The sequence below is a fragment of the Carcharodon carcharias genome, chromosome 4 (genome assembly GCF_017639515.1).
Source record: "Carcharodon carcharias isolate sCarCar2 chromosome 4, sCarCar2.pri, whole genome shotgun sequence".
In the NCBI taxonomy this organism is placed as follows: domain Eukaryota; kingdom Metazoa; phylum Chordata; class Chondrichthyes; order Lamniformes; family Lamnidae; genus Carcharodon; species Carcharodon carcharias.
Window position 1 is genome coordinate 195,531,736 of NC_054470.1, and position 25,387 is coordinate 195,557,122.

The 25,387-nt window shown below is 53.4% G+C and overlaps 1 protein-coding gene across 1 annotated transcript in view; it reads right to left on the reverse strand.

Moving 5' to 3' along the window:
- The window catches only part of LOC121276825 (otogelin-like protein), an 81,525-nt gene that overhangs the window by 35,342 nt on the left and 20,796 nt on the right, over window positions 1–25,387 (reverse strand). The window contains exon 5 of the mRNA XM_041185368.1: window positions 18,228–18,408. Within this exon, the coding sequence (XP_041041302.1) occupies window positions 18,228–18,408 (181 nt within the window). The remainder of the gene's footprint in view (window positions 1–18,227; window positions 18,409–25,387) is intronic.

A 25,387-nucleotide genomic window follows, 5' to 3' on the forward strand; every position in this document is an offset into this window, starting at 1 on the left:
GATCTGTGGTTGGAGGGGTTGGTGATGACAGGGTGGATCTGTGGTTGGAGGGGTTGGTGATGACAGGGTGGATCTGTGGTTGGAGGGGTTGGTGATGACAGGGTGGATCTGTGGTTGGAGGGGTTGGTGATGACAGGGTGGATCTGTGGTTGGAGGGGTTGGTGATGACAGGGTGGATCTGTGGTTGGAGGGGTTGGTGATGACAGGGTGGATCTGTGGTTGGAGGGGTTGGTGATGACAGGGTGGATCTGTGGTTGGAGGGGTTGGTGATGACAGGGTGGATCTGTGGTTGGAGGGGTTGGTGATGACAGGGTGGATCTGTGGTTGGAGGGGTTGGTGATGACAGGGTGGATCTGTGGTTGGAGGGGTTGGTGATGACAGGGTGGATCTGTGGTTGGAGGGGTTGGTGATGACAGGGTGGATCTGTGGTTGGAGGGGTTGGTGATGACAGGGTGGATCTGTGGTTGGAGGGGTTGGTGATGACAGGGTGGATCTGTGGTTGGAGGGGTTGGTGATGACAGGGTGGATCTGTGGTTGGAGGGGTTGGTGATGACAGGGTGGATCTGTGGTTGGAGGGGTTGGTGATGACAGGGTGGATCTGTGGTTGGAGGGGTTGGTGATGACAGGGTGGATCTGTGGTTGGAGGGGTTGGTGATGACAGGGTGGATCTGTGGTTGGAGGGGTTGGTGATGACAGGGTGGATCTGTGGTTGGAGGGGTTGGTGATGACAGGGTGGATCTGTGGTTGGAGGGGTTGGTGATGACAGGGTGGATCTGTGGTTGGAGGGGTTGGTGATGACAGGGTGGATCTGTGGTTGGAGGGGTTGGTGATGACAGGGTGGATCTGTGGTTGGAGGGGTTGGTGATGACAGGGTGGATCTGTGGTTGGAGGGGTTGGTGATGACAGGGTGGATCTGTGGTTGGAGGGGTTGGTGATGACAGGGTGGATCTGTGGTTGGAGGGGTTGGTGATGACAGGGTGGATCTGTGGTTGGAGGGGTTGGTGATGACAGGGTGGATCTGTGGTTGGAGGGGTTGGTGATGACAGGGTGGATCTGTGGTTGGAGGGGTTGGTGATGACAGGGTGGATCTGTGGTTGGAGGGGTTGGTGATGACAGGGTGGATCTGTGGTTGGAGGGGTTGGTGATGACAGGGTGGATCTGTGGTTGGAGGGGTTGGTGATGACAGGGTGGATCTGTGGTTGGAGGGGTTGGTGATGACAGGGTGGATCTGTGGTTGGAGGGGTTGGTGATGACAGGGTGGATCTGTGGTTGGAGGGGTTGGTGATGACAGGGTGGATCTGTGGTTGGAGGGGTTGGTGATGACAGGGTGGATCTGTGGTTGGAGGGGTTGGTGATGACAGGGTGGATCTGTGGTTGGAGGGGTTGGTGATGACAGGGTGGATCTGTGGTTGGAGGGGTTGGTGATGACAGGGTGGATCTGTGGTTGGAGGGGTTGGTGATGACAGGGTGGATCTGTGGTTGGAGGGGTTGGTGATGACAGGGTGGATCTGTGGTTGGAGGGGTTGGTGATGACAGGGTGGATCTGTGGTTGGAGGGGTTGGTGATGACAGGGTGGATCTGTGGTTGGAGGGGTTGGTGATGACAGGGTGGATCTGTGGTTGGAGGGGTTGGTGATGACAGGGTGGATCTGTGGTTGGAGGGGTTGGTGATGACAGGGTGGATCTGTGGTTGGAGGGGTTGGTGATGACAGGGTGGATCTGTGGTTGGAGGGGTTGGTGATGACAGGGTGGATCTGTGGTTGGAGGGGTTGGTGATGACAGGGTGGATCTGTGGTTGGAGGGGTTGGTGATGACAGGGTGGATCTGTGGTTGGAGGGGTTGGTGATGACAGGGTGGATCTGTGGTTGGAGGGGTTGGTGATGACAGGGTGGATCTGTGGTTGGAGGGGTTGGTGATGACAGGGTGGATCTGTGGTTGGAGGGGTTGGTGATGACAGGGTGGATCTGTGGTTGGAGGGGTTGGTGATGACAGGGTGGATCTGTGGTTGGAGGGGTTGGTGATGACAGGGTGGATCTGTGGTTGGAGGGGTTGGTGATGACAGGGTGGATCTGTGGTTGGAGGGGTTGGTGATGACAGGGTGGATCTGTGGTTGGAGGGGTTGGTGATGACAGGGTGGATCTGTGGTTGGAGGGGTTGGTGATGACAGGGTGGATCTGTGGTTGGAGGGGTTGGTGATGACAGGGTGGATCTGTGGTTGGAGGGGTTGGTGATGACAGGGTGGATCTGTGGTTGGAGGGGTTGGTGATGACAGGGTGGATCTGTGGTTGGAGGGGTTGGTGATGACAGGGTGGATCTGTGGTTGGAGGGGTTGGTGATGACAGGGTGGATCTGTGGTTGGAGGGGTTGGTGATGACAGGGTGGATCTGTGGTTGGAGGGGTTGGTGATGACAGGGTGGATCTGTGGTTGGAGGGGTTGGTGATGACAGGGTGGATCTGTGGTTGGAGGGGTTGGTGATGACAGGGTGGATCTGTGGTTGGAGGGGTTGGTGATGACAGGGTGGATCTGTGGTTGGAGGGGTTGGTGATGACAGGGTGGATCTGTGGTTGGAGGGGTTGGTGATGACAGGGTGGATCTGTGGTTGGAGGGGTTGGTGATGACAGGGTGGATCTGTGGTTGGAGGGGTTGGTGATGACAGGGTGGATCTGTGGTTGGAGGGGTTGGTGATGACAGGGTGGATCTGTGGTTGGAGGGGTTGGTGATGACAGGGTGGATCTGTGGTTGGAGGGGTTGGTGATGACAGGGTGGATCTGTGGTTGGAGGGGTTGGTGATGACAGGGTGGATCTGTGGTTGGAGGGGTTGGTGATGACAGGGTGGATCTGTGGTTGGAGGGGTTGGTGATGACAGGGTGGATCTGTGGTTGGAGGGGTTGGTGATGACAGGGTGGATCTGTGGTTGGAGGGGTTGGTGATGACAGGGTGGATCTGTGGTTGGAGGGGTTGGTGATGACAGGGTGGATCTGTGGTTGGAGGGGTTGGTGATGACAGGGTGGATCTGTGGTTGGAGGGGTTGGTGATGACAGGGTGGATCTGTGGTTGGAGGGGTTGGTGATGACAGGGTGGATCTGTGGTTGGAGGGGTTGGTGATGACAGGGTGGATCTGTGGTTGGAGGGGTTGGTGATGACAGGGTGGATCTGTGGTTGGAGGGGTTGGTGATGACAGGGTGGATCTGTGGTTGGAGGGGTTGGTGATGACAGGGTGGATCTGTGGTTGGAGGGGTTGGTGATGACAGGGTGGATCTGTGGTTGGAGGGGTTGGTGATGACAGGGTGGATCTGTGGTTGGAGGGGTTGGTGATGACAGGGTGGATCTGTGGTTGGAGGGGTTGGTGATGACAGGGTGGATCTGTGGTTGGAGGGGTTGGTGATGACAGGGTGGATCTGTGGTTGGAGGGGTTGGTGATGACAGGGTGGATCTGTGGTTGGAGGGGTTGGTGATGACAGGGTGGATCTGTGGTTGGAGGGGTTGGTGATGACAGGGTGGATCTGTGGTTGGAGGGGTTGGTGATGACAGGGTGGATCTGTGGTTGGAGGGGTTGGTGATGACAGGGTGGATCTGTGGTTGGAGGGGTTGGTGATGACAGGGTGGATCTGTGGTTGGAGGGGTTGGTGATGACAGGGTGGATCTGTGGTTGGAGGGGTTGGTGATGACAGGGTGGATCTGTGGTTGGAGGGGTTGGTGATGACAGGGTGGATCTGTGGTTGGAGGGGTTGGTGATGACAGGGTGGATCTGTGGTTGGAGGGGTTGGTGATGACAGGGTGGATCTGTGGTTGGAGGGGTTGGTGATGACAGGGTGGATCTGTGGTTGGAGGGGTTGGTGATGACAGGGTGGATCTGTGGTTGGAGGGGTTGGTGATGACAGGGTGGATCTGTGGTTGGAGGGGTTGGTGATGACAGGGTGGATCTGTGGTTGGAGGGGTTGGTGATGACAGGGTGGATCTGTGGTTGGAGGGGTTGGTGATGACAGGGTGGATCTGTGGTTGGAGGGGTTGGTGATGACAGGGTGGATCTGTGGTTGGAGGGGTTGGTGATGACAGGGTGGATCTGTGGTTGGAGGGGTTGGTGATGACAGGGTGGATCTGTGGTTGGAGGGGTTGGTGATGACAGGGTGGATCTGTGGTTGGAGGGGTTGGTGATGACAGGGTGGATCTGTGGTTGGAGGGGTTGGTGATGACAGGGTGGATCTGTGGTTGGAGGGGTTGGTGATGACAGGGTGGATCTGTGGTTGGAGGGGTTGGTGATGACAGGGTGGATCTGTGGTTGGAGGGGTTGGTGATGACAGGGTGGATCTGTGGTTGGAGGGGTTGGTGATGACAGGGTGGATCTGTGGTTGGAGGGGTTGGTGATGACAGGGTGGATCTGTGGTTGGAGGGGTTGGTGATGACAGGGTGGATCTGTGGTTGGAGGGGTTGGTGATGACAGGGTGGATCTGTGGTTGGAGGGGTTGGTGATGACAGGGTGGATCTGTGGTTGGAGGGGTTGGTGATGACAGGGTGGATCTGTGGTTGGAGGGGTTGGTGATGACAGGGTGGATCTGTGGTTGGAGGGGTTGGTGATGACAGGGTGGATCTGTGGTTGGAGGGGTTGGTGATGACAGGGTGGATCTGTGGTTGGAGGGGTTGGTGATGACAGGGTGGATCTGTGGTTGGAGGGGTTGGTGATGACAGGGTGGATCTGTGGTTGGAGGGGTTGGTGATGACAGGGTGGATCTGTGGTTGGAGGGGTTGGTGATGACAGGGTGGATCTGTGGTTGGAGGGGTTGGTGATGACAGGGTGGATCTGTGGTTGGAGGGGTTGGTGATGACAGGGTGGATCTGTGGTTGGAGGGGTTGGTGATGACAGGGTGGATCTGTGGTTGGAGGGGTTGGTGATGACAGGGTGGATCTGTGGTTGGAGGGGTTGGTGATGACAGGGTGGATCTGTGGTTGGAGGGGTTGGTGATGACAGGGTGGATCTGTGGTTGGAGGGGTTGGTGATGACAGGGTGGATCTGTGGTTGGAGGGGTTGGTGATGACAGGGTGGATCTGTGGTTGGAGGGGTTGGTGATGACAGGGTGGATCTGTGGTTGGAGGGGTTGGTGATGACAGGGTGGATCTGTGGTTGGAGGGGTTGGTGATGACAGGGTGGATCTGTGGTTGGAGGGGTTGGTGATGACAGGGTGGATCTGTGGTTGGAGGGGTTGGTGATGACAGGGTGGATCTGTGGTTGGAGGGGTTGGTGATGACAGGGTGGATCTGTGGTTGGAGGGGTTGGTGATGACAGGGTGGATCTGTGGTTGGAGGGGTTGGTGATGACAGGGTGGATCTGTGGTTGGAGGGGTTGGTGATGACAGGGTGGATCTGTGGTTGGAGGGGTTGGTGATGACAGGGTGGATCTGTGGTTGGAGGGGTTGGTGATGACAGGGTGGATCTGTGGTTGGAGGGGTTGGTGATGACAGGGTGGATCTGTGGTTGGAGGGGTTGGTGATGACAGGGTGGATCTGTGGTTGGAGGGGTTGGTGATGACAGGGTGGATCTGTGGTTGGAGGGGTTGGTGATGACAGGGTGGATCTGTGGTTGGAGGGGTTGGTGATGACAGGGTGGATCTGTGGTTGGAGGGGTTGGTGATGACAGGGTGGATCTGTGGTTGGAGGGGTTGGTGATGACAGGGTGGATCTGTGGTTGGAGGGGTTGGTGATGACAGGGTGGATCTGTGGTTGGAGGGGTTGGTGATGACAGGGTGGATCTGTGGTTGGAGGGGTTGGTGATGACAGGGTGGATCTGTGGTTGGAGGGGTTGGTGATGACAGGGTGGATCTGTGGTTGGAGGGGTTGGTGATGACAGGGTGGATCTGTGGTTGGAGGGGTTGGTGATGACAGGGTGGATCTGTGGTTGGAGGGGTTGGTGATGACAGGGTGGATCTGTGGTTGGAGGGGTTGGTGATGACAGGGTGGATCTGTGGTTGGAGGGGTTGGTGATGACAGGGTGGATCTGTGGTTGGAGGGGTTGGTGATGACAGGGTGGATCTGTGGTTGGAGGGGTTGGTGATGACAGGGTGGATCTGTGGTTGGAGGGGTTGGTGATGACAGGGTGGATCTGTGGTTGGAGGGGTTGGTGATGACAGGGTGGATCTGTGGTTGGAGGGGTTGGTGATGACAGGGTGGATCTGTGGTTGGAGGGGTTGGTGATGACAGGGTGGATCTGTGGTTGGAGGGGTTGGTGATGACAGGGTGGATCTGTGGTTGGAGGGGTTGGTGATGACAGGGTGGATCTGTGGTTGGAGGGGTTGGTGATGACAGGGTGGATCTGTGGTTGGAGGGGTTGGTGATGACAGGGTGGATCTGTGGTTGGAGGGGTTGGTGATGACAGGGTGGATCTGTGGTTGGAGGGGTTGGTGATGACAGGGTGGATCTGTGGTTGGAGGGGTTGGTGATGACAGGGTGGATCTGTGGTTGGAGGGGTTGGTGATGACAGGGTGGATCTGTGGTTGGAGGGGTTGGTGATGACAGGGTGGATCTGTGGTTGGAGGGGTTGGTGATGACAGGGTGGATCTGTGGTTGGAGGGGTTGGTGATGACAGGGTGGATCTGTGGTTGGAGGGGTTGGTGATGACAGGGTGGATCTGTGGTTGGAGGGGTTGGTGATGACAGGGTGGATCTGTGGTTGGAGGGGTTGGTGATGACAGGGTGGATCTGTGGTTGGAGGGGTTGGTGATGACAGGGTGGATCTGTGGTTGGAGGGGTTGGTGATGACAGGGTGGATCTGTGGTTGGAGGGGTTGGTGATGACAGGGTGGATCTGTGGTTGGAGGGGTTGGTGATGACAGGGTGGATCTGTGGTTGGAGGGGTTGGTGATGACAGGGTGGATCTGTGGTTGGAGGGGTTGGTGATGACAGGGTGGATCTGTGGTTGGAGGGGTTGGTGATGACAGGGTGGATCTGTGGTTGGAGGGGTTGGTGATGACAGGGTGGATCTGTGGTTGGAGGGGTTGGTGATGACAGGGTGGATCTGTGGTTGGAGGGGTTGGTGATGACAGGGTGGATCTGTGGTTGGAGGGGTTGGTGATGACAGGGTGGATCTGTGGTTGGAGGGGTTGGTGATGACAGGGTGGATCTGTGGTTGGAGGGGTTGGTGATGACAGGGTGGATCTGTGGTTGGAGGGGTTGGTGATGACAGGGTGGATCTGTGGTTGGAGGGGTTGGTGATGACAGGGTGGATCTGTGGTTGGAGGGGTTGGTGATGACAGGGTGGATCTGTGGTTGGAGGGGTTGGTGATGACAGGGTGGATCTGTGGTTGGAGGGGTTGGTGATGACAGGGTGGATCTGTGGTTGGAGGGGTTGGTGATGACAGGGTGGATCTGTGGTTGGAGGGGTTGGTGATGACAGGGTGGATCTGTGGTTGGAGGGGTTGGTGATGACAGGGTGGATCTGTGGTTGGAGGGGTTGGTGATGACAGGGTGGATCTGTGGTTGGAGGGGTTGGTGATGACAGGGTGGATCTGTGGTTGGAGGGGTTGGTGATGACAGGGTGGATCTGTGGTTGGAGGGGTTGGTGATGACAGGGTGGATCTGTGGTTGGAGGGGTTGGTGATGACAGGGTGGATCTGTGGTTGGAGGGGTTGGTGATGACAGGGTGGATCTGTGGTTGGAGGGGTTGGTGATGACAGGGTGGATCTGTGGTTGGAGGGGTTGGTGATGACAGGGTGGATCTGTGGTTGGAGGGGTTGGTGATGACAGGGTGGATCTGTGGTTGGAGGGGTTGGTGATGACAGGGTGGATCTGTGGTTGGAGGGGTTGGTGATGACAGGGTGGATCTGTGGTTGGAGGGGTTGGTGATGACAGGGTGGATCTGTGGTTGGAGGGGTTGGTGATGACAGGGTGGATCTGTGGTTGGAGGGGTTGGTGATGACAGGGTGGATCTGTGGTTGGAGGGGTTGGTGATGACAGGGTGGATCTGTGGTTGGAGGGGTTGGTGATGACAGGGTGGATCTGTGGTTGGAGGGGTTGGTGATGACAGGGTGGATCTGTGGTTGGAGGGGTTGGTGATGACAGGGTGGATCTGTGGTTGGAGGGGTTGGTGATGACAGGGTGGATCTGTGGTTGGAGGGGTTGGTGATGACAGGGTGGATCTGTGGTTGGAGGGGTTGGTGATGACAGGGTGGATCTGTGGTTGGAGGGGTTGGTGATGACAGGGTGGATCTGTGGTTGGAGGGGTTGGTGATGACAGGGTGGATCTGTGGTTGGAGGGGTTGGTGATGACAGGGTGGATCTGTGGTTGGAGGGGTTGGTGATGACAGGGTGGATCTGTGGTTGGAGGGGTTGGTGATGACAGGGTGGATCTGTGGTTGGAGGGGTTGGTGATGACAGGGTGGATCTGTGGTTGGAGGGGTTGGTGATGACAGGGTGGATCTGTGGTTGGAGGGGTTGGTGATGACAGGGTGGATCTGTGGTTGGAGGGGTTGGTGATGACAGGGTGGATCTGTGGTTGGAGGGGTTGGTGATGACAGGGTGGATCTGTGGTTGGAGGGGTTGGTGATGACAGGGTGGATCTGTGGTTGGAGGGGTTGGTGATGACAGGGTGGATCTGTGGTTGGAGGGGTTGGTGATGACAGGGTGGATCTGTGGTTGGAGGGGTTGGTGATGACAGGGTGGATCTGTGGTTGGAGGGGTTGGTGATGACAGGGTGGATCTGTGGTTGGAGGGGTTGGTGATGACAGGGTGGATCTGTGGTTGGAGGGGTTGGTGATGACAGGGTGGATCTGTGGTTGGAGGGGTTGGTGATGACAGGGTGGATCTGTGGTTGGAGGGGTTGGTGATGACAGGGTGGATCTGTGGTTGGAGGGGTTGGTGATGACAGGGTGGATCTGTGGTTGGAGGGGTTGGTGATGACAGGGTGGATCTGTGGTTGGAGGGGTTGGTGATGACAGGGTGGATCTGTGGTTGGAGGGGTTGGTGATGACAGGGTGGATCTGTGGTTGGAGGGGTTGGTGATGACAGGGTGGATCTGTGGTTGGAGGGGTTGGTGATGACAGGGTGGATCTGTGGTTGGAGGGGTTGGTGATGACAGGGTGGATCTGTGGTTGGAGGGGTTGGTGATGACAGGGTGGATCTGTGGTTGGAGGGGTTGGTGATGACAGGGTGGATCTGTGGTTGGAGGGGTTGGTGATGACAGGGTGGATCTGTGGTTGGAGGGGTTGGTGATGACAGGGTGGATCTGTGGTTGGAGGGGTTGGTGATGACAGGGTGGATCTGTGGTTGGAGGGGTTGGTGATGACAGGGTGGATCTGTGGTTGGAGGGGTTGGTGATGACAGGGTGGATCTGTGGTTGGAGGGGTTGGTGATGACAGGGTGGATCTGTGGTTGGAGGGGTTGGTGATGACAGGGTGGATCTGTGGTTGGAGGGGTTGGTGATGACAGGGTGGATCTGTGGTTGGAGGGGTTGGTGATGACAGGGTGGATCTGTGGTTGGAGGGGTTGGTGATGACAGGGTGGATCTGTGGTTGGAGGGGTTGGTGATGACAGGGTGGATCTGTGGTTGGAGGGGTTGGTGATGACAGGGTGGATCTGTGGTTGGAGGGGTTGGTGATGACAGGGTGGATCTGTGGTTGGAGGGGTTGGTGATGACAGGGTGGATCTGTGGTTGGAGGGGTTGGTGATGACAGGGTGGATCTGTGGTTGGAGGGGTTGGTGATGACAGGGTGGATCTGTGGTTGGAGGGGTTGGTGATGACAGGGTGGATCTGTGGTTGGAGGGGTTGGTGATGACAGGGTGGATCTGTGGTTGGAGGGGTTGGTGATGACAGGGTGGATCTGTGGTTGGAGGGGTTGGTGATGACAGGGTGGATCTGTGGTTGGAGGGGTTGGTGATGACAGGGTGGATCTGTGGTTGGAGGGGTTGGTGATGACAGGGTGGATCTGTGGTTGGAGGGGTTGGTGATGACAGGGTGGATCTGTGGTTGGAGGGGTTGGTGATGACAGGGTGGATCTGTGGTTGGAGGGGTTGGTGATGACAGGGTGGATCTGTGGTTGGAGGGGTTGGTGATGACAGGGTGGATCTGTGGTTGGAGGGGTTGGTGATGACAGGGTGGATCTGTGGTTGGAGGGGTTGGTGATGACAGGGTGGATCTGTGGTTGGAGGGGTTGGTGATGACAGGGTGGATCTGTGGTTGGAGGGGTTGGTGATGACAGGGTGGATCTGTGGTTGGAGGGGTTGGTGATGACAGGGTGGATCTGTGGTTGGAGGGGTTGGTGATGACAGGGTGGATCTGTGGTTGGAGGGGTTGGTGATGACAGGGTGGATCTGTGGTTGGAGGGGTTGGTGATGACAGGGTGGATCTGTGGTTGGAGGGGTTGGTGATGACAGGGTGGATCTGTGGTTGGAGGGGTTGGTGATGACAGGGTGGATCTGTGGTTGGAGGGGTTGGTGATGACAGGGTGGATCTGTGGTTGGAGGGGTTGGTGATGACAGGGTGGATCTGTGGTTGGAGGGGTTGGTGATGACAGGGTGGATCTGTGGTTGGAGGGGTTGGTGATGACAGGGTGGATCTGTGGTTGGAGGGGTTGGTGATGACAGGGTGGATCTGTGGTTGGAGGGGTTGGTGATGACAGGGTGGATCTGTGGTTGGAGGGGTTGGTGATGACAGGGTGGATCTGTGGTTGGAGGGGTTGGTGATGACAGGGTGGATCTGTGGTTGGAGGGGTTGGTGATGACAGGGTGGATCTGTGGTTGGAGGGGTTGGTGATGACAGGGTGGATCTGTGGTTGGAGGGGTTGGTGATGACAGGGTAGACTGTGGTTGGAGGGGTTGGTGATGACAGGGTGGATCTGTGGTTGGAGGGGTTGGTGATGACAGGGTGGATCTGTGGTTGGAGGGGTTGGTGATGACAGGGTGGATCTGTGGTTGGAGGGGTTGGTGATGACAGGGTGGATCTGTGGTTGGAGGGGTTGGTGATGACAGGGTGGATCTGTGGTTGGAGGGGTTGGTGATGACAGGGTGGATCTGTGGTTGGAGGGGTTGGTGATGACAGGGTGGATCTGTGGTTGGAGGGGTTGGTGATGACAGGGTGGATCTGTGGTTGGAGGGGTTGGTGATGACAGGGTGGATCTGTGGTTGGAGGGGTTGGTGATGACAGGGTAGATCTGTGGTTGGTGGGGTTGGTGATGACAGGGTGGATCTGTGGTTGGAGGGGTTGGTGATGACAGGGTGGATCTGTGGTTGGAGGGGTTGGTGATGACAGGGTAGACTGTGGTTGGAGGGGTTGGTGATGACAGGGTGGATCTGTGGTTGGAGGGGTTGGTGATGACAGGGTGGATCTGTGGTTGGAGGGGTTGGTGATGACAGGGTGGATCTGTGGTTGGAGGGGTTGGTGATGACAGGGTGGATCTGTGGTTGGAGGGGTTGGTGATGACAGGGTAGATCTGTGGTTGGAGGGGTTGGTGATGACAGGGTGGATCTGTGGTTGGAGGGGTTGGTGATGACAGGGTAGATCTGTGGTTGGAGGGGTTGGTGATGACAGGGTGGATCTGTGGTTGGAGGGGTTGGTGATGACAGGGTGGATCTGTGGTTGGAGGGGTTGGTGATGACAGGGTGGATCTGTGGTTGGAGGGGTTGGTGATGACAGGGTAGATCTGTGGTTGGAGGGGTTGGTGATGACAGGGTGGATCTGTGGTTGGAGGGGTTGGTGATGACAGGGTGGATCTGTGGTTGGAGGGGTTGGTGATGACAGGGTGGATCTGTGGTTGGAGGGGTTGGTGATGACAGGGTGGATCTGTGGTTGGAGGGGTTGGTGATGACAGGGTGGATCTGTGGTTGGAGGGGTTGGTGATGACAGGGTGGATCTGTGGTTGGAGGGGTTGGTGATGACAGGGTGGATCTGTGGTTGGAGGGGTTGGTGATGACAGGGTGGATCTGTGGTTGGAGGGGTTGGTGATGACAGGGTGGATCTGTGGTTGGAGGGGTTGGTGATGACAGGGTGGATCTGTGGTTGGAGGGGTTGGTGATGACAGGGTGGATCTGTGGTTGGAGGGGTTGGTGATGACAGGGTGGATCTGTGGTTGGAGGGGTTGGTGATGACAGGGTGGATCTGTGGTTGGAGGGGTTGGTGATGACAGGGTAGACTGTGGTTGGAGGGGTTGGTGATGACAGGGTGGATCTGTGGTTGGAGGGGTTGGTGATGACAGGGTGGATCTGTGGTTGGAGGGGTTGGTGATGACAGGGTGGATCTGTGGTTGGAGGGGTTGGTGATGACAGGGTGGATCTGTGGTTGGAGGGGTTGGTGATGACAGGGTGGATCTGTGGTTGGAGGGGTTGGTGATGACAGGGTGGATCTGTGGTTGGAGGGGTTGGTGATGACAGGGTGGATCTGTGGTTGGAGGGGTTGGTGATGACAGGGTGGATCTGTGGTTGGAGGGGTTGGTGATGACAGGGTGGATCTGTGGTTGGAGGGGTTGGTGATGACAGGGTGGATCTGTGGTTGGAGGGGTTGGTGATGACAGGGTAGACTGTGGTTGGAGGGGTTGGTGATGACAGGGTGGATCTGTGGTTGGAGGGGTTGGTGATGACAGGGTGGATCTGTGGTTGGAGGGGTTGGTGATGACAGGGTAGACTGTGGTTGGAGGGGTTGGTGATGACAGGGTGGATCTGTGGTTGGAGGGGTTGGTGATGACAGGGTGGATCTGTGGTTGGAGGGGTTGGTGATGACAGGGTGGATCTGTGGTTGGAGGGGTTGGTGATGACAGGGTGGATCTGTGGTTGGAGGGGTTGGTGATGACAGGGTGGATCTGTGGTTGGAGGGGTTGGTGATGACAGGGTGGATCTGTGGTTGGAGGGGTTGGTGATGACAGGGTGGATCTGTGGTTGGAGGGGTTGGTGATGACAGGGTGGATCTGTGGTTGGAGGGGTTGGTGATGACAGGGTAGACTGTGGTTGGAGGGGTTGGTGATGACAGGGTGGATCTGTGGTTGGAGGGGTTGGTGATGACAGGGTGGATCTGTGGTTGGAGGGGTTGGTGATGACAGGGTGGATCTGTGGTTGGAGGGGTTGGTGATGACAGGGTGGATCTGTGGTTGGAGGGGTTGGTGATGACAGGGTAGATCTGTGGTTGGAGGGGTTGGTGATGACAGGGTGGATCTGTGGTTGGAGGGGTTGGTGATGACAGGGTGGATCTGTGGTTGGAGGGGTTGGTGATGACAGGGTGGATCTGTGGTTGGAGGGGTTGGTGATGACAGGGTGGATCTGTGGTTGGAGGGGTTGGTGATGACAGGGTGGATCTGTGGTTGGAGGGGTTGGTGATGACAGGGTGGATCTGTGGTTGGAGGGGTTGGTGATGACAGGGTGGATCTGTGGTTGGAGGGGTTGGTGATGACAGGGTGGATCTGTGGTTGGAGGGGTTGGTGATGACAGGGTGGATCTGTGGTTGGAGGGGTTGGTGATGACAGGGTGGATCTGTGGTTGGAGGGGTTGGTGATGACAGGGTGGATCTGTGGTTGGAGGGGTTGGTGATGACAGGGTGGATCTGTGGTTGGAGGGGTTGGTGATGACAGGGTGGATCTGTGGTTGGAGGGGTTGGTGATGACAGGGTGGATCTGTGGTTGGAGGGGTTGGTGATGACAGGGTGGATCTGTGGTTGGAGGGGTTGGTGATGACAGGGTGGATCTGTGGTTGGAGGGGTTGGTGATGACAGGGTGGATCTGTGGTTGGAGGGGTTGGTGATGACAGGGTGGATCTGTGGTTGGAGGGGTTGGTGATGACAGGGTGGATCTGTGGTTGGAGGGGTTGGTGATGACAGGGTGGATCTGTGGTTGGAGGGGTTGGTGATGACAGGGTGGATCTGTGGTTGGAGGGGTTGGTGATGACAGGGTGGATCTGTGGTTGGAGGGGTTGGTGATGACAGGGTGGATCTGTGGTTGGAGGGGTTGGTGATGACAGGGTGGATCTGTGGTTGGAGGGGTTGGTGATGACAGGGTGGATCTGTGGTTGGAGGGGTTGGTGATGACAGGGTGGATCTGTGGTTGGAGGGGTTGGTGATGACAGGGTGGATCTGTGGTTGGAGGGGTTGGTGATGACAGGGTGGATCTGTGGTTGGAGGGGTTGGTGATGACAGGGTGGATCTGTGGTTGGAGGGGTTGGTGATGACAGGGTGGATCTGTGGTTGGAGGGGTTGGTGATGACAGGGTGGATCTGTGGTTGGAGGGGTTGGTGATGACAGGGTGGATCTGTGGTTGGAGGGGTTGTTGATGACAGGGTGGATCTGTGGTTGGAGGGGTTGGTGATGACAGGGTGGATCTGTGGTTGGAGGGGTTGGTGATGACAGGGTGGATCTGTGGTTGGAGGGGTTGGTGATGACAGGGTGGATCTGTGGTTGGAGGGGTTGGTGATGACAGGGTGGATCTGTGGTTGGAGGGGTTGGTGATGACAGGGTGGATCTGTGGTTGGAGGGGTTGGTGATGACAGGGTGGATCTGTGGTTGGAGGGGTTGGTGATGACAGGGTGGATCTGTGGTTGGAGGGGTTGGTGATGACAGGGTGGATCTGTGGTTGGAGGGGTTGGTGATGACAGGGTGGATCTGTGGTTGGAGGGGTTGGTGATGACAGGGTGGATCTGTGGTTGGAGGGGTTGGTGATGACAGGGTGGATCTGTGGTTGGAGGGGTTGGTGATGACAGGGTGGATCTGTGGTTGGAGGGGTTGGTGATGACAGGGTGGATCTGTGGTTGGAGGGGTTGGTGATGACAGGGTGGATCTGTGGTTGGAGGGGTTGGTGATGACAGGGTAGACTGTGGTTGGAGGGGTTGGTGATGACAGGGTGGATCTGTGGTTGGAGGGGTTGGTGATGACAGGGTGGATCTGTGGTTGGAGGGGTTGGTGATGACAGGGTGGATCTGTGGTTGGAGGGGTTGGTGATGACAGGGTGGATCTGTGGTTGGAGGGGTTGGTGATGACAGGGTGGATCTGTGGTTGGAGGGGTTGGTGATGACAGGGTGGATCTGTGGTTGGAGGGGTTGGTGATGACAGGGTGGATCTGTGGTTGGAGGGGTTGGTGATGACAGGGTGGATCTGTGGTTGGAGGGGTTGGTGATGACAGGGTAGGATCTGTGGTTGGAGGGGTTGGTGATGACAGGGTGGATCTGTGGTTGGAGGGGTTGGTGATGACAGGGTGGATCTGTGGTTGGAGGGGTTGGTGATGACAGGGTGGATCTGTGGTTGGAGGGGTTGGTGATGACAGGGTGGATCTGTGGTTGGAGGGGTTGGTGATGACAGGGTGGATCTGTGGTTGGAGGGGTTGGTGATGACAGGGTGGATCTGTGGTTGGAGGGGTTGGTGATGACAGGGTGGATCTGTGGTTGGAGGGGTTGGTGATGACAGGGTGGATCTGTGGTTGGAGGGGTTGGTGATGACAGGGTGGATCTGTGGTTGGAGGGGTTGGTGATGACAGGGTGGATCTGTGGTTGGAGGGGTTGGTGATGACAGGGTGGATCTGTGGTTGGAGGGGTTGGTGATGACAGGGTGGATCTGTGGTTGGAGGGGTTGGTGATGACAGGGTAGGATCTGTGGTTGGAGGGGTTGGTGATGACAGGGTGGATCTGTGGTTGGAGGGGTTGGTGATGACAGGGTGGATCTGTGGTTGGAGGGGTTGGTGATGACAGGGTGGATCTGTGGTTGGAGGGGTTGGTGATGACAGGGTGGATCTGTGGTTGGAGGGGTTGGTGATGACAGGGTGGATCTGTGGTTGGAGGGGTTGGTGATGACAGGGTAGATCTGTGGTTGGAGGGGTTGGTGATGACAGGGTGGATCTGTGGTTGGAGGGGTTGGTGATGACAGGGTAGGATCTGTGGTTGGAGGGGTTGGTGATGACAGGGTGGATCTGTGGTTGGAGGGGTTGGTGATGACAGGGTGGATCTGTGGTTGGAGGGGTTGGTGATGACAGGGTGGATCTGTGGTTGGAGGGGTTGGTGATGACAGGGTGGATCTGTGGTTGGAGGGGTTGGTGATGACAGGGTGGATCTGTGGTTGGAGGGGTTGGTGATGACAGGGTGGATCTGTGGTTGGAGGGGTTGGTGATGACAGGGTGGATCTGTGGTTGGAGGGGTTGGTGATGACAGGGTGGATCTGTGGTTGGAGGGGTTGGTGATGACAGGGTGGATCTGTGGTTGGAGGGGTTGGTGATGACAGGGTAGATCTGTGGTTGGAGGGGTTGGTGATGACAGGGTGGATCTGTGGTTGGAGGGGTTGGTGATGACAGGGTGGATCTGTGGTTGGAGGGGTTGGTGATGACAGGGTGGATCTGTGGTTGGAGGGGTTGGTGATGACAGGGTGGATCTGTGGTTGGAGGGGTTGGTGATGACAGGGTGGACTGTGGTTGGAGGGGTTGGTGATGACAGGGTGGATCTGTGGTTGGAGGGGTTGGTGATGACAGGGTGGATCTGTGGTTGGAGGGGTTGTGATGACAGGGTAGACTGTGGTTGGAGGGGTTGGTGATGACAGGGTGGATCTGTGGTTGGAGGGGTTGGTGATGACAGGGTGGATCTGTGGTTGGAGGGGTTGGTGATGACAGGGTGGATCTGTGGTTGGAGGGGTTGGTGATGACAGGGTGGATCTGTGGTTGGAGGGGTTGTTGATGACAGGGTGGATCTGTGGTTGGAGGGGTTGGTGATGACAGGGTGGATCTGTGGTTGGAGGGGTTGGTGATGACAGGGTAGACTGTGGTTGGAGGGGTTGGTGATGACAGGGTGGACCTGTGGTTGGAGGGGTTGGTGATGACAGGGTGGATCTGTGGTTGGAGGGGTTGTTGATGACAGGGTAGACTGTGGTTGGAGGGGTTGTTGATGACAGGGTGGATCTGTGGTTGGAGGGGTTGTTGATGACAGGGTGGATCTGTGGTTGGAGGGGTTGGTGATGACAGGGTGGATCTGTGGTTGGAGGGGTTGGTGATGACAGGGTGGATCTGTGGTTGGAGGGGTTGGTGATGACAGGGTGGATCTGTGGTTGGAGGGGTTGGTGATGACAGGGTGGATCTCTGGTTGGAGGGGTTGTTGATGACAGGGTGGATCTGTGGTTGGAGGGGTTGGTGATGACAGGGCGGATCTGTGGTTGGAGGGGTTGGTGATGACAGGGTGGATCTGTGGTTGGATGGGTTGGTGATGACAGGGAGGATCTGTGGTTGGAGGGGTTGGTGATGACAGGGTGGATCTGTGGTTGGAGGGGTTGGTGATGACAGGGTGGACTCTGTGGTTGGAGGGGTTGGTGATGACAGGGTGGATCTGTGGTTGGAGGGGTTGGTGATGACAGGGTGGATCTGTGGTTGGAGGGGTTGGTGATGACAGGGTAGACTGTGGTTGGAGGGGTTGGTGATGACAGGGTGGATCTGTGGTTGGAGGGGTTGGTGATGACAGGGTAGACTGTGATTGGAGGGGTTGGTGATGACAGGGTGGATCTGTGGTTGGAGGGGTTGTTGATGACAGGGTGGATCTGTGGTTGGAGGGGTTGGTGATGACAGGGTGGATCTGTGGTTGGAGGGGTTGGTGATGACAGGGTAGACTGTGGTTGGAGGGGTTGGTGATGACAGGGTGGATCTGTGGTTGGAGGGGTTGTTGATGACAGGGTGGATCTGTGGTTGGAGGGGTTGGTGATGACAGGGTGGATCTGTGGTTTGAGGGGTTGGTGATGACAGGGTGGATCTGTGGTTGGAGGGGTTGGTGATGACAGGGTAGACTGTGGTTGGAGGGGTTGGTGATGACAGGGTGGATCTGTGGTTGGAGGGGTTGGTGATGACAGGGTGGATCTGTGGTTGGAGAGGTTGGTGATGACAGGGTGGATCTGTTGTCACAGGGGAATCGGGACCCGATGGCGGATTGGTGACAATGGAAGATCAATAACCATGGGGTTGGTCAGTAAATCAGGGGGTTAATGATTGTTGGTGGGGAATTAGGAGAAGATCATGGAGATGGGAGTGGACAGATCCAGGAGGCAGTGGGTAGGGTATGATTTGGTGGGAGTTCGGTGAATGTGAATGATCAGTGATGGGCAGGATTGGTGATCATGGCGGAAGGGTGGTTGAGGAGGGATCGTGGAGGCAAGGATTGGACAGATTTCAGGGCAGTTGATGTTGTGTGGAGGGCTGGGGGTGGTTGTGGTGGTGGTTTATAGGTTTATTTGCTAGGGCTGGAGGAAATACTCTTCCTCCTGGGCCAAAAACTGCACAGTAAAGACATCTAGAAGCAGAAAAATATTTACTTACATGAAATCATCCAATTGATTCCTATTGTATGTTCCACAGAGCCCCCGGGTTTCTATCACCATATTTGGCTGGAGAATCATGTAGATTCTACCTCCCTTGAAATCATACTGGATGTGAACACCGGTCATACTCATTATCTCCAGGAATATCGAGGACGCCAGATGAACACTCAAGGTAGTGGCTAAAGAAGATTGAGAAGCTATGAGTAAAAAAGAGAGCCAGGTGGAATTTCTTCATTCATTTGAGTTATCAAGGAAAAAGCCTGCAGTAGGCTGCATAAATAGGCTCAGGAGACAATTAGAACATTTTCTGGTGGGAGAATGGACTGAGATATTTGGTAGCATGGGGCATTTGACAGACTTGTTGACTGTTTCCTGCTCCTAGAAGTTCTTAATTTTCCCCTTTAAGCTATTATTACATTTTTAAGCCATTATGTTCTATCTTCCAAGCAATCTTAATTACTGCAGATGTTCAACATTATTGCTTAAGAGGCAGGAAGTAGTTGACCTGTAATTTATTGTTTGGAGGACTCTCAGGCCTACTAAAGTAGTTTATCAACTGGTGCAAGGGTCCCAGTTATGCCTGCCTCTTTATGGGGTATGTGGAACATTCCTTGTTCCAGTCCTACTCCAGGCCCCTCCCACAACTCTTTCTCCGGTACATCGATGATTGCTTCAGCGCTGCTTCATGCTCTCGTCTGGACCTGGAAAAATTTATTAATTTTGCTTCCAATTTCCACCCCTCCATTATTTTCACATGGTCCATCTCTGAAACTTCCCTTCCCTTCCTTGACCTCTCTGTCTCAATTTCTGGTGATAGACTGTCCACCAATATCCATTACAAGCTTACCGACTCCCACAGCTACCTTGACTACAGCTCCTCACACTCCGCTTCCTGTAAGGACTCCATCCCATTCTCTCAGTTCCTTTGCCTCCGTCGCATCAAAAACAGTTCCTCTGACATGCCTTCCTTCTTCCTTAACCAAGGTTTTCTACCCATAGTGGTTGACAGGGCCCTCAACCATGTCCGGCCCATTTCCCACGCATCCGCCCTCACACCTTCCTCTGCCTCCCAGAACCATGATAGGGTCCCCCTTGTCCTCACTTATCACCCCACCAGCCTCCGCATTCAAAGGATCATCCTCCGCCATTTCCGCCAAATCCAGCATGATGCCACCACCAAACACATCTTCCCTTCACCCCCCAGTGGCATTCCGCAGGGATAGTTCCTGGTCCATTCCTCCATCACCCCCTACACCTCAACCCCCACCCACAGCACTTTCCCATGCAACCGTAGAAGGTGCAACACCTGCTCCTTTACTTCCCCCCTCCTCACCGTCCAAGGGCTCAAACACTCCTTTCAAGTGAAGCAGCATTTCACTTGCACTTCCCTCAGTTTAGTCTACTGCATTCGTTGCTCCCAATGCGGTTTCCTCTACATTGGAGAGACCAGACACAGACTGGGTGACCGCTTTGCAGAACACCTTCGGTCTGTCCGCAAGCATGACCCAGACCTCCCTGTCGCTTGCCATTTCAACATACCACCCTGCTCTCATGCCCACATGTCCGTCCTTGGCCTGCTGCATTGTTCCAGTGAAGCTCAACACAAACTGGAGGAACAGCACCTCATCTTCTGACTAGGCACTTTACAGCCTTCTGGACTGAATATTGAGTTCAACAATTTTAGATCATGAACTTTCCCCTCCATCCCCCCCCCCCACCTTTCCGATCCCCCTGTTTTTTTCCAATAATTTATATAGATTTTTCTTTTCCCACCTATTTTCATTATTTTTAAATGTATTTCCATCCATTATTTTATCTCTACCTTTGAGCCTATTTCTATCCCTTCCCCCCACCCCAGCCCCACTAGGGCTATCTGTACCTTGCTCATCCTTTCTACCCTTAATTAGCACATTCCTTAGATAATATCACCACCTTCAACACCTCTTTGTCCTTTTGTCTATGACATCTTTTGGTTATCTCCACCTATCACTGACCCTCTATCCAGCTCTACCCGCCCACCCCTTAAACCAGCTTATATTTCATCTCTTTTCAATTTTTCCTTAGTTCTGTTGAAGAGTCATATGGACTCGAAACATTAACTGTGTTCCTCTTCGCAAATGCTGCCAGACCTGCTGATTTTTTCCAGGTATTTTTATTTTTGTTTTGGATTTCCAGCATCTGTAGTTTTTTGTTTTTATTTTGGATTATCAACTTGCTAAGTATAAAACAAGTGTTGCAGGTCAGCCATTCATTGCAGACGCTACAAAAACAGAAGGTTCCTGCAATGCCAATTTCACACCTCCTGGGCAAATTGAAAATCTGCCTTATTGTGTGTTTTCAGCATTCTTAATTTCATTTAAGTCCTAGGCTAATTTGCAAGTACCGTCTGGAACAAAAGTGATGTATTTTAAATTATTTCCTATAACAATTTAGATTTTATTACTGGAAAAAAGATCATGATTGCAGTCTGCAGTTCCATCCGTAACCCCTCAGTTATTGGAAAAAGTCCATGTTCATATGCAGCAAGACCTAGTGTCATGAAGATATTAATGTATATAATGTTATTGGAAATTATTTTAAATTAGAGCTGGAGTAGGGCCTGTGTCTGTAGTTGTAAGTGTGTGTGCCTTAATAGGATTAAAGCCAGTTAGTTTGGCTGCTTTGATGTATAGTAGTTTTGAGATATAAACAGTAAGGTAGAGGGTACATTTGCATTCTGTTGAATAAACCATTCAAAGACTGGGGGTGAAACCTTGCATCTAGCGAGGAGACACCAATATTATTAATACAATTGGAACTATGAAAGGGGTTTAATTGTTAAGAGAGATGGAGTTCAAAGGGCCTGGTGATACAATGAGAATTTACATTCAAAGGGAAGGCTAGATATATACAGAAGAGTTTTGTGTGTAAGTCAGGGGCATGTAAGATCTAAGCCTGTAACCCCCACACTGTATGAAGGAACCAAATTGAAAAGAACATCATTTTGAATTTGTAAGGTAAAATGTGCTTTGCCTGGTTTCTGATTATGGGTTATTTTTGCCTTGGTGAAGATTAATTTGGGTATTTGTTTATTATGGAAGTAATTTGTAGACGTGTATGTGTTTAAATTTGTTGTTAAATTAATAAATGTTTAATTTAATTTATATAAAAAACCTCTTGAGGCTTGGTGGGTTTTATTCCTGAATTCAGAGTTGAATCTCAAACATACCAATTGAAAATTTAGGTTATGACATTTGTTTAAATTTTCCCTCTGGGATTTTAAATAACTCAGCCTTTATCAAAAGCTGTGTCATAACACCTAGACAATGTTCAGGCTTGGACTAGTAAGCGGCAAGTGACTTTCAAGCCCAGCCATGGCAGGTTTCTCTGCAGCGGATGAGTTCAGCCTTTCAAATGTCTGTAGACTTTGGTGGGACCGGAAGATCTGGCCAGTGCGAGGGAGCAGAAAACCCCATCTGAAAGCAGGAGAGAATCTAACCATCTCCCTGTGACATTGAATGGCATTACCATCACTGAATTCTGGGGGCAACCTCCTGGGGGCAACCAACATAAATACTGTGGCTACAAAAATAGATCAGAGGCTAGGAATTCTGCAGCAAGTACCTCACCTCCTGACTGTCAATAGCTGTTTGGTGAATGGAGAGCATGCAGTGATTTGAGCAGCCTGAGTCATTTGGTGTGTGGTGAGTCTGAGGTCCTTTGAAGATGCATTCACAGATCTTGACTACTCGTGTAAGACCATTAAACATTTTTTTAGCGTGCTGCCAGGTCCTTGGGCCAGACTCCTTGTGTTCACTTCCCTGGCAGCCCGTTTCCATTTCCTTCTGAGGGTTTGGCTTGAAAACCTTCTGGCACTTGTGGAAATTTCACCTCCCCCCTCCTGTCCACCTTGACCACAAAAGCTCCCAGCGCAGCATTCATGAAACTAGGAGCCCTGTCCTGGGACTCCATCTGTGCATCTCTTGCATGCAGCCAGCAGCAGCTCCCTTTTAAGAGGAGACTGCCTTTAAGAGGAGCAGGTTGGCTGCACCATGAGATATCTACACATGCTACACACCCCCATGCTAAATGCTACACACCCCCATGCTAAATGCTACACACCCCCATGCTAAATGCCTAAGCATTCAGCAATGCTTGGACCAATGCTACAATCAGGTAAATGAGGAGGCATCACCAAGTTTGTATGCTACCTGCCTCAATGAGATCAGGCATACGCAGGTCATAAATTGCAAGCCCCATGCTGAAAAATGGATGCAGACCAGTTTATAACCCACAATGTTTACTTCAGCTAAGCCACCAACCTCATCTTTTCTAATGCTCATAACTTTAGCCAAACCATTAATCTGCAGGGATCCTACTCCATTTGGATGAGGGCTTGAGGTTTCCTATTCCTGTCTTGATCGTGATCTTCACCTATCATTATTCATTGTTTTGTCCTTCAGAACGACAGAGCAAAAGTAAGTGGGTGGTCTTGAAAAAGAAAGTAGAGATGTTAAGCGCAGTCACATACAGTGTAGATGCGAGGAACTGGGGAAGAAACACAATGGAATCAGGATGAGGTTCTGAGGAATGGAAAGTCAAGTGTGTAGAACGAGAAGTGAGAAAGAAATCCTGAAAGGAGATGTTGGTTTTGCAAATGCTTGCATATGTGACAAAAAAACCGCTCATGTTTAGTGTATAGCCAACAAAGAAAGAGGTGAATGTAAAAACAAAGAACTGCAGGTGCTGGAAATCCAAAACAAAAACAGAAACAGAAATACCTGGAAAAACTCAGCAGGTTTGGCAGCATCGGCGGAGAAGAGTACAGTTGATGTCTGTTGAAGGGTCATGAGGACTCGAAACGTCAACTGTACTCTTCTCCGCCGATGCTGCCAGACCTGCTGAGTTTTTCCAGGTTTTTCTGTTTTGTTGTGAAAGAGGTGAATGTGTTTGGAATAAGTAAAACAGGTGAAACAGTGAGCCTTCGCAATTAGATTTGGCAAGACCTAATGCCAATTTGTGCATAACTTGGGTAGTAAGTCAGAGATTACCCTTCAGGCTCTGTTTATTAATTTAGAATCTAGCTCCTCAAACTCCCTCAGTAGAACTTGATCCTTAGCTTTACCTATGTCCAGACATAAAACCTGCTCTGCCATATCTTAATCCAGATTACTACTGGACAAAATAGATAGGGAAAAACTGCACTGGTTAGTGGAAGGCTCAAGAATCAGAGGACATCTACAATTCATATTAATTCTTGCAGCTAACTGCATTCTTCAAGCTGAGTGATCCACTGCCAAGAGAGGGGAGGTGATGGTGTGGTGGTATTGTCGCTGGACTAGTAATCCAAAAACTCAGGGTAATGCTCGGGGGACCTGGGTTTGAATCCCACCACAGCAGATATGGTGAAATCTGAACTCAATAAAAATCTAGAATTAAAAGCCTGATGATGACGACCATGAAACCATTACTGACTGTAATAAAAAAAAACCCAACTGGTTCACTAATGTTCTGAGGGAAGAAAATCTGCCATCCTTACCTGGTCTGGCCTACATGTGACTCCACTCTTACATGCACTCTGAAATGGCCTAGCAAGCCACTTGGTTGTAACCAACCAATACAAAGTCACAAGAAAGGAATGAAAGTGGACAGACCACCCGGCATCAATCTAGGCACTGGAAACGACAACGGCAAGCTCAGCCCTGTCGACCCTGCAAAGCCCACCTTACTAACATCGGAGGGGTCATGCCAAAGTTGGGAGAGCTGTCTCACAGACTAGTCAAGCAACAACCTGACATAGTCATCCTCACGGAATCATACCTTACAGATAATGTCCCAGACACTGAGATTTTCTAGGTAATTCTGTTTTTGTTTTGGATTTCCAGCGTCGGCGGTTTTTTGTTTTTATCTCTGTGTTTAATTGACTGCCACTTCTCTTTAAGAAATGCCTACCTTGAAGAAGTTCTGTCCTACTCTCCATCAGGATTTTCGAATCTCTCTCTTGCCTTGTTCACCTTCATTTCTTTCCATTTCTCTCCTGGTGTTTGACAAGGTGTTTACTAAAACCCGCTTTCACAGCCATATCTCCTTTCTCAGTGACTGTCTCCATCTCCGAATTACCCCACGTGGATTTCAACTGAAATTCCATCCCTCATGTTTTGAACCCACCCAGGATTACAGGTATCTCCGGGACATAAAACGTTTCTCGGACTGCTGTTCCCGTCACATTCTGAGATCCACACTCAGTGCCATGCGCTGCCATATGAACACACTCGACCTCTCCCTCCAGCAGCACCGCCGTACCCTTTCTCAAAGCTGAACGTGCCCCCAGTTTCATTTTATCCTTCGGCTCATCCGACGCCTCAACAAGAAACTTTTTCTCTTTCTCTCAAGTGCTAAGGAGCGCAAGCTCCAACAACTCATCGACACCAACACCCATCTAGGACCCTCCACCCTTGCCTGTCCCTCCGTCCCCACCCCATCTTCCAATCCCAGCCCCAGCCGTGTATTCACCAGCCATGGTGCTGTTGTTGTCTGGCGCACTGACCTCTACCTCGCAGAGGCTGAGCGTCAACTCTCAGACTCTTCCTCCTACCTCCCCCTAGACCAGGACCCCACCACTGAACATCAAGCCATTGTGTCCAGGGCTGTCACTGACCTCATCTCCTCTGGAGATCTTCCTCCCACAGCTTCCAACCGATAGTCGCCCAACCTCGGACGGCCCGCTTCTACCTCCTATCAAAAATCGACAAACAGGACTGTCTCCGCAGACTGATCGTGTCAGCCTGTTCCTGCCCCACGGAACTCATTTCTCATTATCTTGACTCCCTTCTCTCTCCCCTTGTCCAGTCCCTTCCCAACTACATCCGTGATTCCTCTGACACCTTACATCACATCAACAATTTCCAGTTCCCTGGCCCCAACCGCCTCCTCTTCACCATGGACGTCCAATCCCTCTACACCTCCATCCCCCACCAGGATGGTCTGAGGGCTCTCAGCTTCTTCCTCGAACAGAGGCCCGAACAATCCCCATCCACCACTACTCTCCTCCGTCTGGCTGAACTTGTTCTCACACTGAACAATTTCTCCTTCAACTCCTCTCACTTCCTCCAAATAAAAGGTGTGGCTATGGGTACCCGCATGGGCCCCAGCTATGCCTGTCTCTTTATGGGGAATGTG